The sequence below is a fragment of the Piliocolobus tephrosceles genome, chromosome 10 (genome assembly GCF_002776525.5).
Source record: "Piliocolobus tephrosceles isolate RC106 chromosome 10, ASM277652v3, whole genome shotgun sequence".
NCBI classification, from domain to species: domain Eukaryota; kingdom Metazoa; phylum Chordata; class Mammalia; order Primates; family Cercopithecidae; genus Piliocolobus; species Piliocolobus tephrosceles.
Genome location: NC_045443.1, coordinates 85,541,334 through 85,565,495, shown reverse-complemented (window position 1 = coordinate 85,565,495; position 24,162 = coordinate 85,541,334). Strand labels below are relative to the sequence as shown.

The window sequence follows — 24,162 nt, the reverse complement described above, 5'->3', positions numbered from 1 at the left end:
TCAACATCACTATCATTAGGGAAGTGAAAATTAAAACCACAATGATATATCATCTCACACCTGTAAGAATGGCTATTATCAAAAAGGCAAAAGATAACAAATGTTGGCAAGAACGTAAAGGAAACACTTGCACAGTGTTGGTAGGATGTAAATTAGCATTGCCATTAGGCAAACAGTATGGAGACTCCTCAAAAAATTAAAAATAGAACTACCACGTGATCCAGCATCCTCATTACTGGGTATAGATCCAAAGGAAATTAAATCAGTATGTCGAAGAGAGATCTGACCTCCCCTGTTCACTGCAGCATTATTCAATTTACAATAGCCAAGATATGGGAACAACCTAAGTATCCATCAACAGATTACTGGATGAAAAAAATGTGGTATATATACACTTTGGAATACTATTTAGCCTTAAAATAGAGGAAATCCTGTCATTTTGACATGGATAAAACCGGAGGACACCATGTTAATAGAAATCAGCCAGCCACAGAAATACAAATAACACATGATCTCACTTGTATGTAGAATTTGTAAAAGTTGAACTCACAGAAGTAGAGTAAATGGTGGTCACCAGGGTTGGAGGGAGAAGGATGGGGAAAGGTTGGTAAAAGGCATAAAACTTCAGTTAGGAGGAATATAAACTAAACAAATAAACATTTTACACATCTAACTATGTGCATGTGGTAAAAATAAGATGATAATGAAATATGCTAATAGGTTTTTCAACAAATCAAAACCACAGAGGCTGATTAAAAAAAAGCTAAACATGTCAATTTTTACAACTTTACTACTTTAAGGAACCGCATGATATTGGAAACTGAGGGAACGAAATCAGGTGTTGTTCACACAAGACAGCAGACTACTGTACCTTAGCATTACTTCACACAACATCCTGAAAGGTTAAATATATTTAACTAGAAGCTTGGTGTATGCATAAAAATAAAACTGCCCCCCTTTAAATCAACAGTCTTTCATTCTATAAGAATTTCTAAAATTACTGATATAACACTGAACAATGAAATGAAACATCATAAAAATGTTTAGATTTCTTACCATTCTGAAAATGGGATGACATGTGGTTTCCACATTATACACCCACAAAACACTAGCACATAAATAGCTTGTGAAGGAAATAAGTTTGGTCACTTTTAGGAAATCTGTTTCTATGGACATCTGCTTCCATATTTTGTTACCGTGATTTGTTTTATAGTACCTAATTGAATAAACAAGTTAAACCTTTAGCTTCACAAGTTTGAGACTCTTCTAATGGGCTAAGGTGAAAGAATGTCTTTTTTTTCTATTTGACTTAATTTGTGAAATACAGAGGTATATACATTGAAAAAAACACTCTCTCCACAAATGTTCACACATTAATGATTTGTAGTAAGGCAACACTGAATCTGAGGAAAATCACTACCATCAAACTGGTCACCATCATACCAATTTGTAGGTCTGACACTTCAGTTTTTTTAAATCAAAAAGGTAAGAACAACTAAGAGTACACAGAATTCACTTTCCATTTCCCAGAGATGCTTGACAAAAAATGTGAAACAGATAAAGTTCCTGAATATGTATGTAGTTCATTGAAAAAAAAATTACTTATTAATTCATGGCCGCCCTAAGGCAATTTCATTTGAAGGAATTAAGTGTTAAATTCACCCAAAAGTGTATTGTAGACTGATGCATAAGATATTTAAAAAAAAAAAAAAAATCTCTCAGGAAAAATCTATAGGTTCTCTAATGATTAACTTTTTCACAAGTCCTAATATGCTCTCTAATAATGTATGTCAACCTAGTTAACTATCACTATCTTTTAATTTCCTTCTTCCAGTAATATAAACTGTCCTTAAATGTTAGGATATTAGTAGAAAGAGCAAAGAGTTCAAGACAAATCTGCTTTACTTCTCATTTCCTACATAAGGCAAACCACTCAGTCGCCTCAAGAGTCTTGCTTTCTTTTCTTCTTCTTCTTTTTTTTTTTTTGACAGGGTCTTGTCTGTCATCCAGGATACAGTATAGTGGCATGATCATAGTCTACTGCATCCCTGAACTCTTGGGCTCAAGCAATCCTCCTGCCTCAGCTTCCCAAGCACCTGGGACTACAGGTATGCACTACCATGCCCTGCTAATTTAAAAAAAAAATTGTAGAGATGGGATCTCACTGTCTTGCCCAGGCTTGTCTCAAACTCCTGGCCTCCATTGATTTTCCCATTTCTGTCTCCCAAGGCACTGGGATTACAGGCATGAGCCACTGAACCCAGTTAGTTCTTTACAAACAAAATGGGGATTAATAACGACTTACATTTTGCTGTTGACAAATATATGACATCTTATCTAATAAGTGCATAAGATGGTATCTGGTCCTTGGTAGGTACTCCTTTGTTCTACTTACCCCTTCCAGAGTCTTCAGAAAATATCACCATAAAAAAATAGCACATTTATTAGGACTATACCGAAAGTAAAGTTATGCTTAAGGTCACAGCTGTTCCATTTTTATATGCATTTTAAATTCAGTTTACCTTACATGCACCATTATTTTATTTGCTGAAACCTTAATTCCCCTGCCTCTCCTTTTTTTAAACTTTCTTTTAGCAAAACTCCAGCTTTGGATGTATTCTACCATTTATTTCTTTTGTCTGTATTTATCAGAGTGGCAATGCGCTGCTAGAGAAAGTCCCTAAGCTGAACAGATTAATACTATCATAAAAGCATGAGCATCAAGTTCAAATTTATCCTTAAGACTGTTTAGGATTTCTAGGTTTCTCTGGAAAGTTCCACTCTTTTTTTTTTTTTTCCAGGCTGGAGTGCAGTGGCCGGGTCTCAGCTCACTGCAAGCTCTGCCTCCCGGGTTCACGCCATTCTCCTGCCTCAGCCTCCCGAGTAGGTGGGACTACAGGTGCCCGCCACGTTTTTTGTATTTTTTAGTAGAGACGGGGTTTCACCCTGTTAGCCAGGATAGTCTTGATCTTGTGACCTCGTGATCCGCCCGTCTCGGCCTCCCAAAGTGCTGGGATTACGGGCTTGAGTCACTGTGCCCGGCCTTTTTTTTTTTTTTTTTTTTTTGAGACCGAGTCTCCCTCTGTCACCCAGGCTGGAGTGCAGTGGCCGGATCTCAGCTCACTGGAAGCTCCACCTCCCGGGTTTACGCCATGCTCCTGCCTCAGCCTCCCGAGTAGCTGGGACTATAGGCACCCGCCACCTCGCCTGGCTAGTTTTTTGTATTTTTTAGTAGAGACGGGGTTTCACCGTGTTAGCCAGGATGGTCTCAATCTCCTGACCTCGTGATCCGCCCGTCTTGGCCTCCCAAAGTGCTGGGATTACAGGCTTGAGCCACCGCGCCCGACCAAAAGTTCCACTCTTCTTGACTGCTTTGAATCTTCATTACTTTTCTCAAACTGTTGACTCATGTCACTTTTAGCAGGCAACTACATTTCCTAATTTACAGGGAAAGCTAAAGCCATAAAACAAGAATTTCTTCAATTTCCTGCTGCTAAACCTACTAACATCTACATTCATTTTCTTTCTTCTTGTAACATAAGGGGTGTCTCTTCTATCTCAGGCCAAACCTGTGCTCGGTATCTCCTGCTCCTCATAAACTTCACTAACAATTATCCGTTCTCTAATTTATTAACCACTTTCTAATCAACTGTATTCTTCCTATTTATATTTAAACATACTCTCGTCTCTCCAGCCTTAAACATCTTTAACAATACATCTTTTAAGCTACCTTCCCTATTCATTACATACCTCAAGTACAAGTTCCCATGATCTTAGGAAAGATTTTGTTGCCATAGTATCAAGTAGCCTGCTTAACTAATCGACTTAAGTCCACCACTTAACCAATCAACATTTCAACTTAATAAATATGTTCCTGCAAGCCAACCCATCAGGGATATCCGCATTCTTCTAAAAGTCAGCTGAGTAGCTGAGTACTCCAATAAAAATGCTTCTATATGCCAACCAATCAACAATATCTCCCTGACATCACTCCCTCCTACCTCTGAAGGTCTACTAATGCCAGATCTCAATGCTTCCCCCAAGCCCAACATAAGATTAGCAGTCTGTTATACTTGAAACCACTGCCTGACCAGCATAGTCTTCCCTTACTTAGGTAGGAAATAAATCAAGTTTATCCCATCCTTTGAAACAGTCAAAGTTAACTTATTCCTACAGGTTATCTATACCAGCTCTCTTCACTTTCTTATCAAATCACTCACTGCACAGAAACAAATTTCCTTTAAGTAACTACAGACTAAAAGAGGTCCAATCCAACAGATTCTAGATCTCACTTTCTCCTTCAAGAGTATCTGTTAGTGTTAACCGTTTGGTCTTTCTTAATACACTTTCCTACCTTTCTCTTCATTTGATATGTCTCGTATTTAGAATCCTTCTCTTCAACATCTAAATATAGGAGTTTCTCAAGACCTAGTTGTAGATGTCTTCTCTTTTCACTGTATTTAGCCCACTCAACTGTTTCCTGGGGAGAATTAACACCAAATACTCTAAGGCTTCCATTATGAGTATGAGTGAACTTCTGTGAATCTAGAATGTTAACAGCTACCATCTTGGACAGAACTGACAAAACCCCAGTTGAGAAAGGCTGCTCTATAACCTCATCTACAGTCCACCTTATCTACATCCTGGTTTCAATTACCACCTCTATGTTAATGAATAAAATTTCTATGTGTAGCTTAAGTATATTCTATGAACTCCAGACAAAAAGTACTGTTCAAAATGTCCAACGGGATGTTTCAACAGTAATGCAAACATGTTCAAGGATAATAGAAAACACAATCTTTCAATCTACTCTATCTCAGACATTCAAATTTCTCTAGAATGTAAGTTCTCTGGAAACGTGAATTGTGTATTTACTATCAAAACCTCAGTGCCTAAAACGCTGCACTGTACAAAGGGTAAAGTCTGTTTTTAATTGAATGAATAAATCAATCTAGCGGCCACAGCAAAAAATTATGTATCTGCAATTCATTAAACATACTTTCTGACATATAATAAATGCCTGAGAAAATATACTATTGTCTTCAATAAATTTTTATTTTTATTTTTTTGAGACAGAGTATTGCTCTGTCACACAGACTAGAGTGCAGTGGAGCAATCTCGGCTCACTGCAAATTCCACCTCCCTGGTTCAAGTGATTCTTGTGCCTCAGCCTCCTGAGTGGCTGGGATTACAGGCACCCACCACCACGTCCAGCAAATTTTTGTATTTTTAGTAGAGACGAGAGTTTCACCAGGTTGACCAGGCTGGTCTTGAACTTCTGGCCTCAAATGATCGACTTGCCTTGGCCTCTCAAAATGCTGGGATCATAGGCATAAGCCAACGCCCGGGCCTGTCTTTAATAATTAAAAGCAAGAGAAAACAGAACCCTTACGAGTATGAAATGAGGCAGGGTAATAAAATTTAAAAAAAAAACAAAAACAAAAAAACAGTACAGAAAAATAACCACACATACACACACACACAAACTTTTCAAATAATCAGAGTTCTCTGAACACAGTAAAAGCTATCTAAAGGAGTAATAAAAACCACCTTGTTTATGAGAACTCAAAAGCTCTGTACTGCTAGTTGTGTATCTTACATGACGTTGTTCTCTGTGCCAAGAAAACAAATAAAATACAGTATAATCAATTTCTTCAAAAAGCATATAATTTAGTTGGATAAAGGTAAGAAATATTTTATGTGCTGAACATATGTCAAATTATGCCTGCAAATTAACTGCGAATTTTGGGATAACTGAAATACCTTTATAAATTGGGATGCTGTTGAACAAAGGAAGGAATGCTTCTAAAAAGATGCTTTTGCTGAATTAAACGTAGTTTCTTACTTATTCAACTGAATGTAACATCATTTGAAAAGTTAAGAAAAGTTTCTTACCATTAAAACAGTCTTGGAGGAATCACCAGAGTATCTTAGACTGAATACTCCCAAAGTCCCCAGAAAACAAAAGAAAGTAAATGTGGCCAGATTTCGAATATCTAGTAACGACTCTATAAGTGGTATTGTTCCCATGGTCCAATCACAGCAGAGCTCCGAAGGATTTAATAAAAGCCAAGCATTCACAGGAAGGAGGTAGTTAAAAGTCAATTGCCTTGTAGGAGTTGGGCTTACAGCAGCTGGGTTATCAAACCTGTATAAAGGATTTAAAAAATGATTACCAATAAAACTTTTAAAATACAGAATTATTTACATAAATAAAACACTAAACAATAAACATTTTATATATCATCTTTTTAAACAGAAGACACAGATAAATGTTATGTGTAACTCAGACTCTTGCTAGAGTTCAAACTATCAAAACTTTATGAAATACCTACTTCAGAGAAGTGATATTTATGAAGGACTATTTGAAAGGCAAGCAGGTCATCCATTTCTGTTTATTATTAGAATAATTCAGACATGCATCCTATAATATTACAATACTGCAAAAGTGTTCCATTAAACCTTTTGATTAAAAGTAGTAACAAAAAGTTGTATAAGATTTATTGTATGTGTTGTATGAATCACTTTTGAAAACACTCACCAATGCTTTCCTACATGAGACATTTCTTTTAGAGCTAAATGTTAATTAAAAATTATGCTTCCTGGAAAAAATTAGTATATTTTTCTCCTATCACGGAGAGAGAAAACCATATCACCTAGAAGCTTTCTTCCCTCTTTGACTCCTAGGAAGCTAAAAACCAAACTTCTAGTACAAAGTAGTAACTGTGTAGGCCTATATAACAATTTGTGTTCTACTTTTTCTCTTAGTAAATACTAATATAAACTTATACCATAGTTTATCTATTCCCAGGCCATGACATATATACATTTCATTAGTTTAGTCTGTGTTCTAAATTTTGTTGGCTATAATATATAGTACTTAAAAGACTCATTTTCTCATTTTAAAATGAGTAAGCCAATGAAAAATCAACTACTATCACTTATTTGACTTAATTTTCTAAAAACATACCAAATATCTGATAAAAATAAATACTATTTGAAGAAACAATATCATTTCAAAATTTTCATATGGAATCTCACAACTTACATATTTTTTTCAGATAAAAATAATAAATCATAATTTACAGTTCACATCGAATAGTCAAAAAGATCTTGCATCAGTAGTGAAGTGAAATTAGTCTTATCCTAAATGCTGATGTGGTTCCACAAAACAAAGCTTAAAAGCAAGACTGGGCTGGGTGTGGTGGCTCACGCCTATAATCCCAGCACTTTGGGAGGTCAAGGTGGGCGGATCACCTGAAGTCGGGAGTTCCAGACCAGCCTGACCAATATGGAGAAACCCTGTCTCTACTAAAAATACAAAAAGCCGGCGTGGTGGCGCATGCCTGTAATCTCAGCTACTCAGTAGGCTGAGGCAGGAGAATCGCTTGAGCCTGGGAGGTGGAGGTTGCGGTGAGCTGAGATCGCGCCATTGTACTCCAGCCCTGGGCAACAAGAGCGAAACTCCATCTCAAAAAAATAGAAGAAGAAAAGTAAGAGTGAAAGACAAAACATTTTCCAAGTAACTTAAATGCATTCCAGAATAAAACTCAAAAGTTATAGAATACATTAAGGTAAAATTCACAAATGGTATCTGTTCAACAATTACCAGGAATGCAAAGAAGCAGAGAAATACAACCTATAATGAAGAGAAAATTTACTTGATAAAAACTGACTAAGGAATGACATTAGTAGGCAAGGACATTAAAGCAATAGAACATGTAGAGATATAGAAGATACAAAAGAAGACTCAAATCAGACTTCCTTCTGAAGATGAAAACAGATTCACAGGTAAGAAATAATTAGATGAAATGAAGGGTAGATTAGATATTGCAGAAAAAAGACTAGTGAACTTGATATAGCAAAAGAAACTATCCAAACTAAAATGGTAAAAGATTGAGGGGAAAAAAACAGAGCATCACTGCAACAACTTCAAGAAACTTAAATATACTTAAGTGGCATACAAGAAAAAGAGGAAAAAGAAAAGATGGCAAAAATATTTGAAGACTAAACATTTTCCAAAATTTATACAACATTAAAACCTACAGATTTCAAGAAGCTCAGTTTGACTAAGCACAAGAAACATAAATATATAAGAAACAATCATAAAGAGGAAATATTAAAAAAGGCATAGAAAAAAATACACATAACATACATTAGCATTAAGTGGTAAGGATGATAGAGGTTTTCTCACTGAAAACAACATAAGCCAGAAGACAGTACATTTACATTTTCAGAATACTGAATGAAAAAGTCAGTGTAGAATTCTTCACCCAGAGAAAATATCTTTGAAAAACCAGATATTTTTAATCAAGAAGTGCTAAAAAAATTCCTTCAGGCAAAAGGAAAAATAGGACCAGATAAAAATCTTACCTAACAAAGGAATAAAGAACACTGGAAATGGTGACTCCATAGTTAATGTAAAATACTTTTTTATTATTTAAATTCCTCTAAGACAATTGTTTAAAGCAATGTATGTTCAAGGAAAACATATGCAAACTGCACAAAAGCTAAGTTCTTACATATATAAAATGTATATTATATATGATATTTATACTATATATACTGATATTTTTCATTTTATATATATATTCAAAATTAGAATATTCCTTGAAGGTAAATTGTGATAAGCAGAGGATGTTCTAAAATCCCTAAAGCAACACTAAAACAACCAAGATTTATAGCTAATAAACCAACAAGGAGATAAAATGAAATATTAAAAAAAGATCCAAACGAAGGTGGAAAGAGAAAAAAAAGGGAACAAAGAATAGATGGGACAAAGATAAAACAATTTTAGCAAGATGACAGATTTCCATCAAACTATATCAATAATCATATTAAATGTAAATCATGATATATCCCATCTAAAAGTCAGATTATCTGACCAAACAACAAAAGACCAAATTGTATGCACGCTACAAGAAATCTTTATACATAAATCATAGACAGGTAAAAAGTAAAAAGATGGAAAAGGTACACCACATAACACTAACAAAAGATAGCTGGGATAAGAAAAAGTGAATTTCTGAGTAAAGACTATTACTAGGGATGAAGCTCATTTAATAATGACAAAGGGATCAGTTCCTCAAGATGCCTTAACAATCCTAGTTGTTTACGCACCTAATAGCAGAGCTTCAAAAACATGTAAAACAAAAACGGATAGAAGTGCAAGGAGAAACAGCGAAATATACAAGTATAGTCAGAGATTTCAATATGGGTCTCTCAGTAACTGACAGAATGAGTAGACAAAAATCACTAAGGATAGAGGAGACTAACTTAACACTAACCTTACCTTAACACTTAACCAGTTTGGGATGGGTCATTCATTATCTTTATTGTGGGGGCTTTAAGGGTGTATACATATGTCAAAACTTACCAATCTGTAAATTTTAAATATATGCAGTTTAAAAAATATGTTAATTATAGCTTAATAAAACTGTTAAAAAACAAAGTAAATAAAATACTTTCTGGAATATTTATGAACATTAAAATCCAAAGTTAAAAAAAAGAATGCAGAAAACAAAGAACCAGAATTTCATACCTGGTGAATACTGGAAGTTGGGATTGAATAACCTGGACTCTAATTACAACAAGTAATAACGTACTGAACATCAACACAATGAGTTTTACTAATGTCTGTAGCATAGAAAATGGAATGCTACCCTTTCCACGGAGAAACTGTCCAGCAGTAGTACATAATAATGGCAAAGTATACTGAAAAAGAAAATAAATGTTTTAAGCAACAAATAACAACATATCTCAATGTTTTCAATACTGTAGTACTTTCTAATTGCAAGATTAGATACAAGTATAATTATGAAATTAATGTGGAAGAATGTGTGAAGCTAGTAATGAATAAAACTGAGCTCAACAGTCTTACCCAACAATGAATTATACTGTACAGTATTATTGCATACTTTTCCAAGCTGCCTTATGATTCCATTATTGAAATTTAAAACACAGTTCTTAAAACACTTAAAGTATCATAAAATGTTAAGTAATTTTCAGTAGGTATGAGGATAAGACATGATTTCTGGTATTATTAATGGTAAACACTAATTTACATAATGATACATTTAGAAAATAAAAGTAAATAAAACCTGATTCAATTAGGATAAAAGATATCAATAAGTACATTTATATATTTATAGTTTGGCTTACCCCCTGGGCAATAAACACTTCATACACACAGCAAATTCCTACAACTGTTATTCCTTGTTCTTTACATAATGTTGCAACAGCCACTAAAAACACTGTCAATGCAATTGGAGTCCACACTGCAATTTGAGAACAGAAATTCAGAACACAATTTTAAAACACACAAAAAAGATATTTCAAACTTTACTTGTGATTCCATATCCATATGAGTGCTATTTCCCATTAATTAGTAGGACATACTTTAAAATACACTTAAATTTTATAATTTTTGCTTTATACATTCAAAGCAAAATATCAACATGTATAATTTGAACTGAAATTTTTTATGGAGAGAAAAATTATTTAATCAAATACTAACTTTTAAAACAAAGGTAGGGTGGTGAATATGGAAAAGAGAAATTTACAGGTTTGATAATTAATGAGGTATCAATCTGAAATGACAAATTCCTGAAATTATGACAGGTATCTTTATACTTTATTAAACTGATAAATTATTAAAAACTTAAAATTTAAAACTATTGGGAAAAGTAGGGTACCATACTTTTTTTTTTTTTTTTAAGACAGGGTCTTGCTCTGTCACTCAGGCCGGAGTAAGTACAGTGGTGTGAACATAGCTCACTACAGCCTTGAATTCTGAACTTCAGGCAATCCATCTGCCTCTGCCTCCCAAACAGGACTACAGGCATGTGCCACCACATCTGGCTACCTTTTTTTTTTTTTTTTCTGTAGAGACAGAATTAATATTGTTTGCTACGCTGCTCAGGCTGGTCTCAAACTCTTGACCTCAAGCCATCCTCCCACCATGCTGGGATTCCAGGCACGAGCCACCGTGTCTAGCCCATTCTTATAAAAACTAAAATGAAAGTGGTAAACAATAGGCACTTAAACACTATTCTTCAAAAAATTTGCAATAGACTCTATAAGTTATATTTAAATGAAAAATGTACTTCGTCGACTTTAAGTAATTGTCTACCATAAAGCAGTAATTTGACTAAAGAGTAATGAACTGTGAAAGTTCACTGTGATCTTGTGAGTTTGGGCAACTTTTCCGGCTTCAGGTTTCTTATGAAAAACTGTAAACTCTTAGTCTTTTCTAGTTTAAAAAACATCTGGTAGTACGACTGTGTGATCTCAGTTTGCTTTGTTTTTTTTTTTTTTTGAGATGGAGTTTCGCTCTTGTTGCCCAGGCTAGAGTGCAATGGCATGGTTTCAGCTCACCACAACCTCCACCTCCCAGGTTTGAGTGATTCCCCTGTCTCACACTCCTCAGTAGCTGGGATTACAGGCATGTGCCACCATGCCTGACTAATTTTGTATTTTTTAGTAGAGATGGGGTTTCTCCATGTTGGTCAGGCTGGTCTCGAACTGTCAACCTCAGGTGATCTGCCCACCTCAGCCTCCCAAAGTTGCTGGGATTATAGGCGTGAGCCACTATGCCCGGCCGTGACCTCAGTTTTAAGAATATTAACTAAAGCAAAAATTCAAATAATTGACTTAAACCTAAGTATAAATGAATTCATAATTGAATACATTTTCTTTTGTCATTGGGCTTAATATAGAAATTCACCTATTTTTGAAATTGTTTTCAAAGTACTCTACAAACTAAAATTACTGAAAGAAAAAATAACCAAAGACAAGAAATAAACGAAAAAACCAAACCCACGAAACTGTTGCAGATACTAAGTATAATAATATTCTTTCTTTTAAAAAAAATCTTATAATCTTAATAGGCCAAGACCACCAATACTAATATACTAGATTATAATTATATTACAATGCTAAATTCAACAAGAAATTCATACAGGAAGAAATCAGAAGATGGTTATTGACAAAACAGGCTGGACCTAATGTTGGCCCTTGAAGGATATACAGGACATGGAAAAACTGGGAAAGGTGGATGCATAAATAAGGAAAGAGGGGTGAGAGTAAGCTAGGCGAATGAAGGATATAGAGAATAGTATGAATGGATGCATATGTCTACATAAAAACTCGTAGAAAATAACAGCATTGAAAGCAGATATTTTAAACAGTTTAAATAGCCAGTTTGGCATATATGATTTCACTGAATCTTAAAATCACTCTATGGAGTAAGAACACGGATGTAATCATACCCATTTTTAAGATGAGGAAAGAATTGTAGAGGTATTTTTAAAAAAGTAACAAAGAATAAGGAGACCAAGACTTCATTGGTTCTTCTGATTTTTAAATTCAGAGCTGCTCAGTAATCTGTATTTCTACTCCAAGGAAGAAAAAGCAATCAGTCACCTTTTATAACCTTGAATTCAATCTCACCAACTAAGAGTAATAAATGCAAATGCCTTACTGAAACCAATCACTTCAGTTATTCAGCCTCTAGTGAGTATATGACTATATAAATACTTTGATTTTATAATCAGATCACCGTGGTTAAAAGTTACTACATGTGATTTTGTCCAAAACAAGTACACCTGGTAAATAAGTTAAGGACACTTAAATCCATTCCCATTTCAAAATACAGGTTTCTAAACTAACTCTATATATGTAAAAGAAACACATCTTCATCCATCACTTATTCAAACAGTTATTTTAAGTATCTACTACATTTCAAGGGTATAGGGAAGCGAGACAAGTATGATATACTCTGTCAAATGGTGACAAAGTGTAAGTGTTAAAAAGAAAAAAAGAGAATGAAGGGAAATAAAAATAGCACCACTGGGAAAGATGAGTAGTGACATTGATGACATTTAAGTGGATATTTTAGCAGAAACCTAAAGTAATAAAAAATCAAGTATGAAGGCCCTGAAATTGGATGACCATATTTACAAAAGAGGTATGGGACATGAATAATACACAAGTAAAAATGAATATAAATAATTACAACTTGAAAACCTTTGCACAGGCCAGTGTATACTAGATACAATAGGGAACACAAAGATGATGTGGAAACTGTGGCTTCAAAGGAAAAATTACTAAGAGTACAAAGTATCAGAGTGGTTAAGAGGATAAAGAGAGGTCCAAGGTAGATTTCAGTATTTTTTCAATTAGAATTTAAAATATATTACATTCATTCACTTGCTTATTTCTTTAATATACTCATACTAATCACCTACTGTAAACTAGGAATCATTCTAGGAAATGAAGATCAAAAAATGGAGAAAAAGTTACCTACCCTAATGAAGGTCACACTCTACTGTGAGAAAGCAATAAACAAAAGAAAAATGTAAACTACGTATTTTCAGGTTAGAAATTAGTATTTTCAGAAGTACAAGTTAAAGGTATAGAAAACAACATTACCCTGTTTTTGTTTTGGTCAAATGGTGAACTAGATTGATCTGTGGTCCCTTCCTCAAAAATCAACTCTAGAAAAAGGTAAGTAAGAGGGAAAAATAGTTTCTAAGACACATGTTTTTTTTTTTTTTTTTTTTTTTTTGTAAAAACAAAAACAAACAAACAAAAAACCTCCTTGGCATTTCAAGGTTACTTTAAGCATGCATGGTTCTGTGAGTGTTATGAGGAATTACATTTAAGGTAGAAGACAAGAGTAAGAATTTTTTTTTTTTTAACTTTTGTTCTATCCTCTCCTGGCTGCTTTGGGTAGATCACTATCTGCTCCATTACTGCAGAAATCCACAGCTACAATGGCTAGTGGGTGTTCCAGAGGTAAAAGCAGAGCACTTCAGAAGTCTTGATGGGGTAAGAGGTAGATATTTTTTAAAAGGTACAAACCAACCAATCACTCCTAGGCAGTAACTTCCACAGAGCTACCATTTAAATGCAGAGGGATGGTGCACTGACCCCTTAATGCTGATTCTCTTAAAGAAAACCGAAAGCATGCCTAGTAGTACTGGTAGGAAAAACAGTGATCCACAGTAGTTCTGCAGAACCTGGAACTTCGCATCCTGGTTTATAATTCCTTTCATCCCTTCAGACTCACAGGTTGAACAAAGAGTGGCCCTGGCCTTTCCCTTTAACAGCCACAGTGGCTTATAACTTTAGAATAACATGTGGTTTGAGCTCACAAGCCAAAATAACTAAATATCTAAAGGATACAACAATCATAAAACAGACAGAACAAACATAATAACATATACTACTGAATCAGAATTACTTAAAGAGACAAACCAAGAATTTCAAATAATTCTTTTTTCTGAGATGGATTCTCCCTCTGTCGCCCAGGCTGGAGTGCAGTGGTGCCATCTCTTTTTGAGACGGAGTCTCCCTCTGTCGCCTAGGCTGGAGTGCAGTGGCATGTTCTTGGCTCACTGCTACCTCTGCCTCCCAGGTTCAAGTGATTCTCCTGCCTCATTCTTCCAAGTAGCTGGGACTACAGGCACCCACCACTATGCCCGGCTAATTTTTGCATTGTTAGTAGAGACAGGATTTTACCATATTGGTCGGGCTGGTCTCAAACTCCTGACAATGTGATCCACTCGCCTCAGCCTCCTAAAGTGCTGAGATTACAGGTGTGAACCACTGCACCCAGCCCAAATAAGTAATTCTTAAGGAAATAAGGCAAGATATTAGAATTGTGAAGAATAAGAAATCATTAAAAAGCACCAAGTGGAAGTATTTGGAACAGAAGATATAATATGGTGAAAAGCTATTTCAGTTAGAACAAGGAAGGCTTTTCTAAGACAGAATACTTAAGCTGAGGCCTGATAATAAAGAGTAGTATATAAATGAGACTACTACATAAAGATCTAAGGGAAGAAAATTCAATAATGGGAAATGCAGGTATAAAGGTGGGTGCTCTGCTTGTTTGAGAACAGCAACAAGGTCTATCTAGCTAGAGTGAAGACAGCGAGGGCAAGAACGGCAGAAGATATGATAAGACAGGTAATCGAGAACCTAATTATAATCCAGTAGGCCACAGTATTTTCTAACTTTACCATTCAGGTTTTGGTGAGGATGGTACTTAAAGAGGATATTGGTTTGCAATTCCGTATTAGTTACTAAAGTACCTCTTAATACATGATGGACTGCACAGGTAGGGAACTATTATTATCCACATTTAACAGATAAAGAAATGTAAGCACAGAGAGGTTAATTTGCCTGATGTATTACAGTGAATGGAGCTAGTAAATAAACAGTGGAGCTAAAATTTGAAACCAGACTCTTTAGTTCATGCTTTTAACTACTATGCTATGCGGCCACTCAAATTGTTTTAAGAAGGCATTATGCAGAGCAGCAAAGGTAAACTTACTTATATTACAAATCCAGAACACTTTAAGTTGTTTGGCTAAATCATGTGTTTCTTGAACCTCAGTTTCCACACATGAGGCTTCTTGTCATGAGTACCTTGGAACTACAGTGAGAAAATCCGCCCCCTCCCCAAGAACTTAAAGGTTTGTGCCCACTGTGCCCACATTCTAAAAAAATAATTTTTATTGCCTGGAACTTGTTTTCTGATAATGCCAGGCATCATTAAGAGTAATGAGCTAATGTATATGAAGCACTTTCCAGGGTAGGTCACAAGGTAGGAGCTCAGTAAATAGTTACGATCAACACACAATAAAAATTATATTCTAGGAGGCTTTTAACCTTGCCTAAACAATATCACAGTCTACTAGGTGTTATTTTTCCAAAGACAATTGAAATACTGGTATCTATATCATTTATAGATAACAGAAGATGGAACCAGGACTAACTCTAAAACTCCTCTACTCTAAGGTTATTTGGTTTTTAAAATTAGATCATATAAAATCTATTAACTCATGATAAAAATATAAATTATACACAAACTTCCTAAATACTAGCAATGTTACATATTTCATATTTTCACATACGCTAAAGTAAAACAATATATAAAGATAAATCCCAAATGTGGTATATAATGTATTATAAGAAGCACTAGGAGTAAATAAAAATTCCTTAATCAAGTTTTAGCACTATTAAAAAAAAGCAAATGTTAGACACATACCTATGGAATTGTCTGGTCCTTTTGATCTGGTATATGACAAAAAAGCTGCGAGAAAAAAGATAGACGACAAAAGTTCTGCTCTTCCAACAACTCCCGTTACCTAGAAAAGAAAAACGAAGGGGGTCCATATTAATAAAGATTATCTTGAAAAATTACTATATTACTTTAATTTCCATAACTTTTCAAGTGCACATTTGTTTCTTAAACATTCTTTTGGTGCCCTCAGGTGGTGAATTTGTGAATCTTACATGAATAGAAATTTATTAGTGACTCTTAACAGTTTATAATTTTTGTAACTTATTTTGAAATAATAAGACTAATAGGAAGTTTCAAAACTAGTACAGAGAGATCCTGTGTACTCTTTATCCAGCTTTCTTCAATAGTAACCATTTAAATATGGTAGAATATCTAGAACTTAAGTACTTCTTACATATTTTCTTAAAATATGAATGTTCTTAATATACAAAGGCATCATAAATTCAAAAAGTTATACCTCATAAATCTGAAAACTAAAGTTTAAAAAGACAATAAACTTTAAAAAGTCCTTAGAAATTCTTGTTTATTAAAAAAAGTGAGCAAAGAACTGTATTCATGTATATATTTCTAAATGGATTTTATATTCTTGAATGAAAAGTTTATGTTTCAAAAATTTTAAATTTAAAAATTTTACACAGTAAGAAGTTAGACTTTGTGTACTAGAAAGTTAAGAATTAACTGTACGAATTTAAGAGTCTTCAAATATTTGGATTAAAGTCAGGGTTAATTTTTTTTTTCTTAAAAATATATACCATTATAATCACTGTGCAGGATTTGTAAAAAAGAAAAAAGAAAACAAATCAATTCATAGTTTTACTTACTGCTTCTGTGTGTATTGGGTGCACTGCAAAAAGTAAAGAAGCAATCACACTACTCTTGTTGTCCAGAAAAAGTCTGCATACTTTGAGAAATATCACAGTAACCACAGCATGAAAAACCATATTCAGGAGATGATATGACATTGGTTTTAGTTCACTTAACAAATAATTTAAGCGAAATGTCAATACTGTTAAGGGACGGTAAGACTTGTGGCTTCTCTCCTAAAAGGAAAAAACAATCAGTGATTATTAAAGTACCTTGGTCCAACAGGGTACCAAAGTTCATCATTGCATTTACCATTAAAGATATCAATATCTACATTTTACTGAGAAATAACAATAAAATATGAAATGTCCTAAGAGTAACACAAAAATAAAATAGAATTTTATAATCTGTGTTTTTCTATTTCCTTAGTCCACAAACAAGGTTAATTTCCTCCTTGATTTACAGTGGTCAGAGAACTAACAGTAAAAGGACATTTGACTATTAATTCCTCTTCAATATAACAGTTTTTAAAAAAAGTAAGACAATGCTGGCATTGGTCAAGTTAGAGCACAGGATTCTCTCCAAAGCCTGCCTCCGTATCTATTAGCAATACAAAAGTTGATATAACTACTGGCTAGATCTTCAAAAAGAAATGTAAGAACAGAATGCTTACCAGTTCAATTAAAATAGTGATGACTCAAAAGCTACTGTCTAGTTGTTTTATGAAAAACATCTCCATAATGTATAAATCTGAATATATTAAACTAGAATTTCCCAAATTACAGAGTAATACCAGAGTAAAAACTTTCTTAGGGCGGGGCGTGGTGGCTCAAGCCTGTAATCCCAGCACTTTGGGAGGCCGAGACGGGCGGATCACGAGGTCAGGAGATCAAGACCATCCTGGCTAACACGGTGAAACCCCGTCTCTTCTAAAAAATACAAAAAACTAGCCGGGCGAGGTGGTGGGTGCCTGTAGTCCCAGCTACTCGGGAGGCTGAGGCAGGAGAATGGCGTAAACCCAGGAGGCGGAGAGCTTGCAGTGAGCTGAGATCCGGCCAAGGCACTCCAGCCTGGGCAACAGAGCGAGACTCCGTCTCAAAAAAAAAAAAAAAAAAAACAAACTTTCTTAGAATAGGAAAATAGACACCTGTCTTACAGTATTCTCCTTTGGTAATAAATAAAAGTTCATGTGAAGTACTGACTTTCTTTTTAAATTATAAGTTACATTCAATCAGAAATACTTCTTTCCCTAACACAAAACCAAACTAGATTTAAGAATAAAACACACAATTCAAATATATATAAAATATTAAGCTATTTTTTTGTAGTTTTATACAAAGGGCATTGGCATAGTTTGGATGTTTGTCCCCTCCGAATCTCATGCTGAAATGTGAGGAGGTTGAAATGTTGAAGGTTGGGCCTGGTGGGAGATGTTTGGGTCATTGGGTGTGGGTCCTTTATGAATGGTTTGGTGTCTTCCCCACTGTAATGAGAGAGCTGGTTGCTCAAAAGAGCCTGGAACCTCCTCCTCTTTCTCTTGCTCCCTCTCTCACCATGTGATACACCTGCTTCCCCTTCACCTTCTACAGGGAATAAAACTTTCAAGGCCTCACCAGAAGCCAAGAAGATGCTGTTGCCATGCTTGCCATAGTGTGCAGATCCATGTGCCAAATAAACATCTTTTCCTTAAAAATTACCAGGTATTCCTTTATAGTAATGCAAAACAGACTAATATAGGCATCCATATTCAGCTTCTTTGCTCTTCTACTTCCTATCGTATTTTGCTGTAACTTTCTGGCACACAAGTAGACTTAAGCCTGTTCATCCTTACTAGGGAACATTAGGAAACACAAAGAATAAATCACATTTTGAAATTAGGAACATTTTAGTATCTTTGTACTGACTATATACTCCATGATGTACTATCTACTTAGAATGTTCTTTCCTGCTTGACTAATTCCTTTGCATCCTTCAAATTTCCTCTCAAGCATATAAAGCTATTTTTAAGGCACTGTATTGAACTGACATGATTTGTACCAGAAAGTAGAAAAGGACTCTAGAAACCCTTTGAGTACCTGAAATGTCACTGTGGCTACAAAGGAACATATATTCCAGATGAAAGGATGAACTCAGAAAGTAGAAGAGAATATGTAGTTTGAATTGCAGTATACATAATTGTTCAGTTAGATCTATTAGACATACATATACTATAGGTGATGACCAACTAACAGACCAATTATTAACATAACCAATTATTCACATAACTCATTAGGGATCTATTTCAGATTCCACTGTGACAAATCATCAGTCCATTAGGTATCAAGTTTACTTTGTGAAAACACCTAGGGCCATTAAAAAAAACAATTCAAATCATTATTACTTTCAGGCATACTTTAATACTTTAATAATTTAATGATTTTTTTCTTTAAAAAAATTACTCATGATATTAGTTGGCAACAAAAATATACAACAGTATAATGAATGAATAAGCTAAGTTTCCTGTTAATGTGAATCTCAATATAGGGATGGCAAAATCATAATGAGATAAAATATTTGCAGAAGTTACTTTAGCACAAGGTACTTTATAGGCCAAACGCCAGAGGAAGGTGGCTCATTACAGTTCCCTGGCTCTCAGCCACGGCTATACCAAAGAATCAACTGGATGACTTAAACAAAAAGCCCCAACCTCTTCCCCCATATAAAACAACTACTAAACACACACACATACAAAATAAGATAAGAATATTGTTACCTAAATCCCACTCTGAGATTATCTGAAACAACAGGTTTGGACAGAGCCTTGGTAATATGTTTTCATTCTTTAAATGCCCCAGGCAAATTCTAATATGGCAGTCAGGGTTGGGGTCCAATGAACTATCAATAAATAGAGTAGCACATATCTATAGCATAAGCCTACTAAAGAGAGAATCTAAACACTGAGAGGTTCACAGAAATCCAAAGACCCCTAATACGGCAGTATTCATATGGCTTAGAAGAATGTCCTAAGCCCAAAATGTGTTCTTAAGACCTACATTGGCACAAAAATTCGTGTAAGATACACATGAACACGTATCTTCTAGGCTATCATTACTTGATGATATCAACGATTAGATCTTTGAATATGCTAATTCCAGGCTTATCATGAAATCTATGACACCTAAGAACTACCCAGAATAATTCTTCCCTAGTGTCACATTTGCCTTCAGGGAGAGAATATGCCCATTAGAAAATACAAGGAAACTACACTCTTCACTCTTAATCAACTGTTATTCTAGTTTGTTCATCCATTCTGTCAGAACATATTACGAGTCTTTTTGTTAGTCCGTCTGCTTATGGGCTTTCTTAACAAAATCAAATTTTCAATCTGCACAGCTGAGAAAATCAGGGAACAGATCACTGACACCATGGTATGCGGTATGTGTGTGTCCCTGCCCAAATCTTATATCAAAATGTAATCCCCAGTATTGGAAGTGGGGCCGGGTGGGAAATGATTGGATTATTGGGGTGGATTTCCTATGAATGGTTTAGCACCACCCCACTTGGTACTATATTCGCTATAATGAGTTCTTGTGAGATATGGCTGTTCAAAACTGTGTAGCACCTACCACTTTGCTCTTCTCGCTCTGCTTTTGCTATGTGAAGTGCCTACTCCCGCTTCCCCTTCTGTCACGACTGGAAGCTTCTTGAGGCCTCCTCAGAAGCAGATGCTGCTATGCTTCTTGTACAGCCGGTAGAACTGTGAGCCAATAAAACCTCTTTTCTTATAAATTACTCTGTCTCAGGTATTTCTTTATAGCAATACAAGAATAGCCTAATCTAGAAAATAAGACCATTTAATATGGCCAGCTAAACTATCAGGTCAAAACCTCAACATTATGACTAAAATCATAACAGATACCAGCATAAATTGAGGGAATGGACACATAGTTCTGAGGGTCTCTGGAGATCAAAGGTAGGTATAGAGGAGGACAAGCTGTCTAGAATAATGTATAATAGGGCCATATTTTCCTCCTTATTATCAAAAGATTTTTTTTTCAAAAGCTAGAATTGGGTGAGAACAAAAAGGCAAATAAAGTGTTCTTACTAAATAAGACAAAATAATTATATGTGCTTGTGATCAGAGGAATGAAAGATTCCATCCCTAACCTTGACAGCCTTCCAAATTTGGGGAATGGGAAAGAGGCCACAATGACCGAGAAACATATTGTTAACATTACCAAGAGTTACATGTTATGTTTCAACAATTTATTCAATATGTATGTTCCAGGTACTGTAGATAAAGTACTTTATTTATTACTTGAGACTTTAAATGACTTATGTTTTTATTCTACTTTCCCACCTGGGAAATTTAGGTTTATTAATATAGAATTTTAGTTTAGCAATCAATATCCCTCAGAAATTTGAAGCATTACTCTCTTTTTTATTTTAGAAAGGAATTATCCTCTTTTACAGATCAGGAAAATGACTTTCCATCTGAAAGATGTATTCTCACATATTTCACACAGCTAGTATGTGACATAACTAAAATTAGAATCCATTCTATATGATATCAAGCTGATAAGGATTTAATCCCAAACAGTTTAACAGTGACCTTCAAAACAGTAAAAATACCCTCATAAAAATGAACCATATGGACATATGGATGAATAAAATATTAAACTATTGAACTAAACTTTCAGGTTCTCAATATATAACCTAAATAACTATTATGTAAGAGATAGAACAAAGATTCAAAATTTGTAATAACCACTTTCTCTGCAAGAGAAATTGGCAGTATGTGTACTTACTATTTTTACCCTTAAAGTCTTATCTATTTATATTGAAGTTGCTGTATTTTAAAATGTTGAAATATATCACATCTCTTTTGCCTTATTCATAATATAGAAAAAAGAGAAATAAAGTCAATTAGCAAGAAATAGGCATGTATTACACCTACTGTTGTCCCTATACATTTGATTTTCACATAAATATATATTATTTTTAAGAAGTTAAGCCAAAACTATTGGGTACTACACTCACTGTCTGGGTGATAGATCGGTACCCCAAACATCAGCATAACACAATATACCCACGTGACATACCTGCATATGTAGCCCTATATCTAAAATAAAAGTTTAAAAAAAAAAAAAAGGCACCAAGGTACACAGGCAAAGAAATAATCAAGTACTGCTCTAAAGAAGATGACCTCATCCTCAGCTTCCTGTTCAATTTATTACAAACATGTTACGTTTCATATAACAATTTTAGGGTTAAAAATTTGTAATTGTTGTGATGATAATGTTAATAAAAAATTAGAAGTAATAAAATACCAGAATATTTCAAAATCTGAGACATGTACAAGTAATATATAAATACTTACCTCAGACATAGGGGTTCCCCAGAAGTCATTTTGAAATAAAGTTTTTAAAGGTGTAGATGGATGCAAGTCTTTGTTATCCAGTATTGCTGAAACATCATCAAAAACAAAACCACAAAAGAGGCTGTTCCAATAGCAGGCAGTAACCACACCTACTATTAAGGTTATTTCTTTTAGGTTAATATCAGCCATCTTTTCTGTAAGCACTTCTGGACAAAAACTGGAAAAAAAATCATAAAGATAAAATAAGGAACATATTTATTTCAAGTAAGTTTAATTTTAGTAGGTGGGTAAGTAATTGCATATTAATTCTCCAGAGAAAAGCTCAGCTAAAATGCCATTCACTTCTAAGAAGCATAAGCTAATCACCTGTTGAAACTCAGCCCCCTCTCTTACTGGATAAAGCCAAGTAAACTTCCCTCCTATTCCAAGGAAGAAGATTGGAGATTTCCTCTATAAAACATAGGGTCTCTGATAACAGGGACACTACGTCAGCCCCTTCTCTTACTGGATAAAGCCAAGTAACTTTCTCTCCTATTCCAAGGCAGAAAACTGGATATTTCCTCTGTGGATTATTTAAAACATAGGGTCTCTGATAACAGGGAAAAGGCAGCATATTGAAAATAAAGGTGAAGTAAAAAAAAGTCTGTCCATATATTTTAGGTTGAGACCCTCCATCCCTTTTCTACTGGGCACAAAATTCCATAAAACTTTGCAACATTGCGAACAGTTAGGATTCTAAAAGCTTCTGGAAATAAAAAAGGTTCCAGAGTAAGAATCAGGAATCAAAAATCATTTTTTTCACCCAAAATGCTGTAAGCTAGAAACAAAACAAAAAATTCCCTTCCAAAATAAAAAGAGTAATGTTTCAAACTTCTGAGGGATATTGATTTCTAAACTAATTCTATATTCATAAACCTAAATTTCCCACATGGGATAGCAGAATAAAAACCTAAGTCACTAGAGGTCTCAAAAAATTTACCTCTGATGTTCCTTTTCAAGAAACTCGGAGAAAAGGTACACTACTAAAATGAAGCAGTATATTAAAAAACAAAGATACAGAAATCAGGAAATGGGATTCAATATAAGACAGCTACACATACATGTTGTAATTTAGAAAAACCAAATGAAACAACTCAGGATATCTATCTTTGGGTAGGTAAAAATCAAGTTTTGTGTACAGGTCAGAAATCTCTCTTCCCATAAATAATCTCAGGCCACTGGCTTGGTAACATCAATTCACTTGGGGTGACAAACTGTTGTTTGGTTAAATGTTCTAACCACAGGAAAGTTTAAAACTAATAGAAGAAAAAAGTAAATTAAACCTGTGGTTTCAATACTTTAAAGTTATACATGGGAACAACGTATGTATCTAAGTTTTAGAATACTTGCAATGTTTAAGAGAATCTAGCATCCTGGAGACTTTGATACATTAGCTATTAAATTATTGTTAAATACATTAAAATAATTTAAAATAAATAATTAAAAATACAAAAAATACATACTATTCGTAATAAACATAATATTAAATTATGCATCTGATTTTTTAGAGTAATTGCTACCTTTAAGAGAATCTAACATCCTGGAGACTTTGATATATTAGCTGTATAACTATAATTTTTAAAATACATAATAACATATATAAGAAACATATTAAACATAATAAACATCTTAAACTACTATGTAATTTCTGGATTCACAACCACAGTTGAAAAGCATAATAATTTAGCTAAATACACAAATAGAATTAGAATTTTTATAAGAACTTGGGATTTGCTATAGTTTTTAGTTTTATTTCCTAAATTTAATCAGTTCAAGTTATTAAGAAAGTTTTCCTTAAGTTAGGCATCTGAAGTACTTAAAAATGAATACATTCAAAATAATTCAATTCTTTGATATATCTTTATTT

At 34.3% G+C, this 24,162-nt stretch overlaps 1 protein-coding gene across 2 annotated transcripts in view; it reads right to left on the bottom strand.

Annotated features, from left to right (window-relative positions):
* The window catches only part of TMTC3 (transmembrane O-mannosyltransferase targeting cadherins 3), a 56,378-nt gene that overhangs the window by 28,132 nt on the left and 4,084 nt on the right, over window positions 1-24,162 (bottom strand). For both annotated transcript variants that reach the window (XM_023221362.1, XM_023221454.1), the window contains exons 2-7: window positions 22,257-22,473; window positions 16,915-17,133; window positions 16,058-16,157; window positions 10,162-10,277; window positions 9,542-9,714; window positions 5,896-6,148 (exon numbers count right to left, since the gene is read on the bottom strand). In XM_023221362.1, coding sequence (XP_023077130.1) covers window positions 5,896-6,148; window positions 9,542-9,714; window positions 10,162-10,277; window positions 16,058-16,157; window positions 16,915-17,133; window positions 22,257-22,473 — 1,078 coding nt within the window. The remainder of the gene's footprint in view (window positions 1-5,895; window positions 6,149-9,541; window positions 9,715-10,161; window positions 10,278-16,057; window positions 16,158-16,914; window positions 17,134-22,256; window positions 22,474-24,162) is intronic.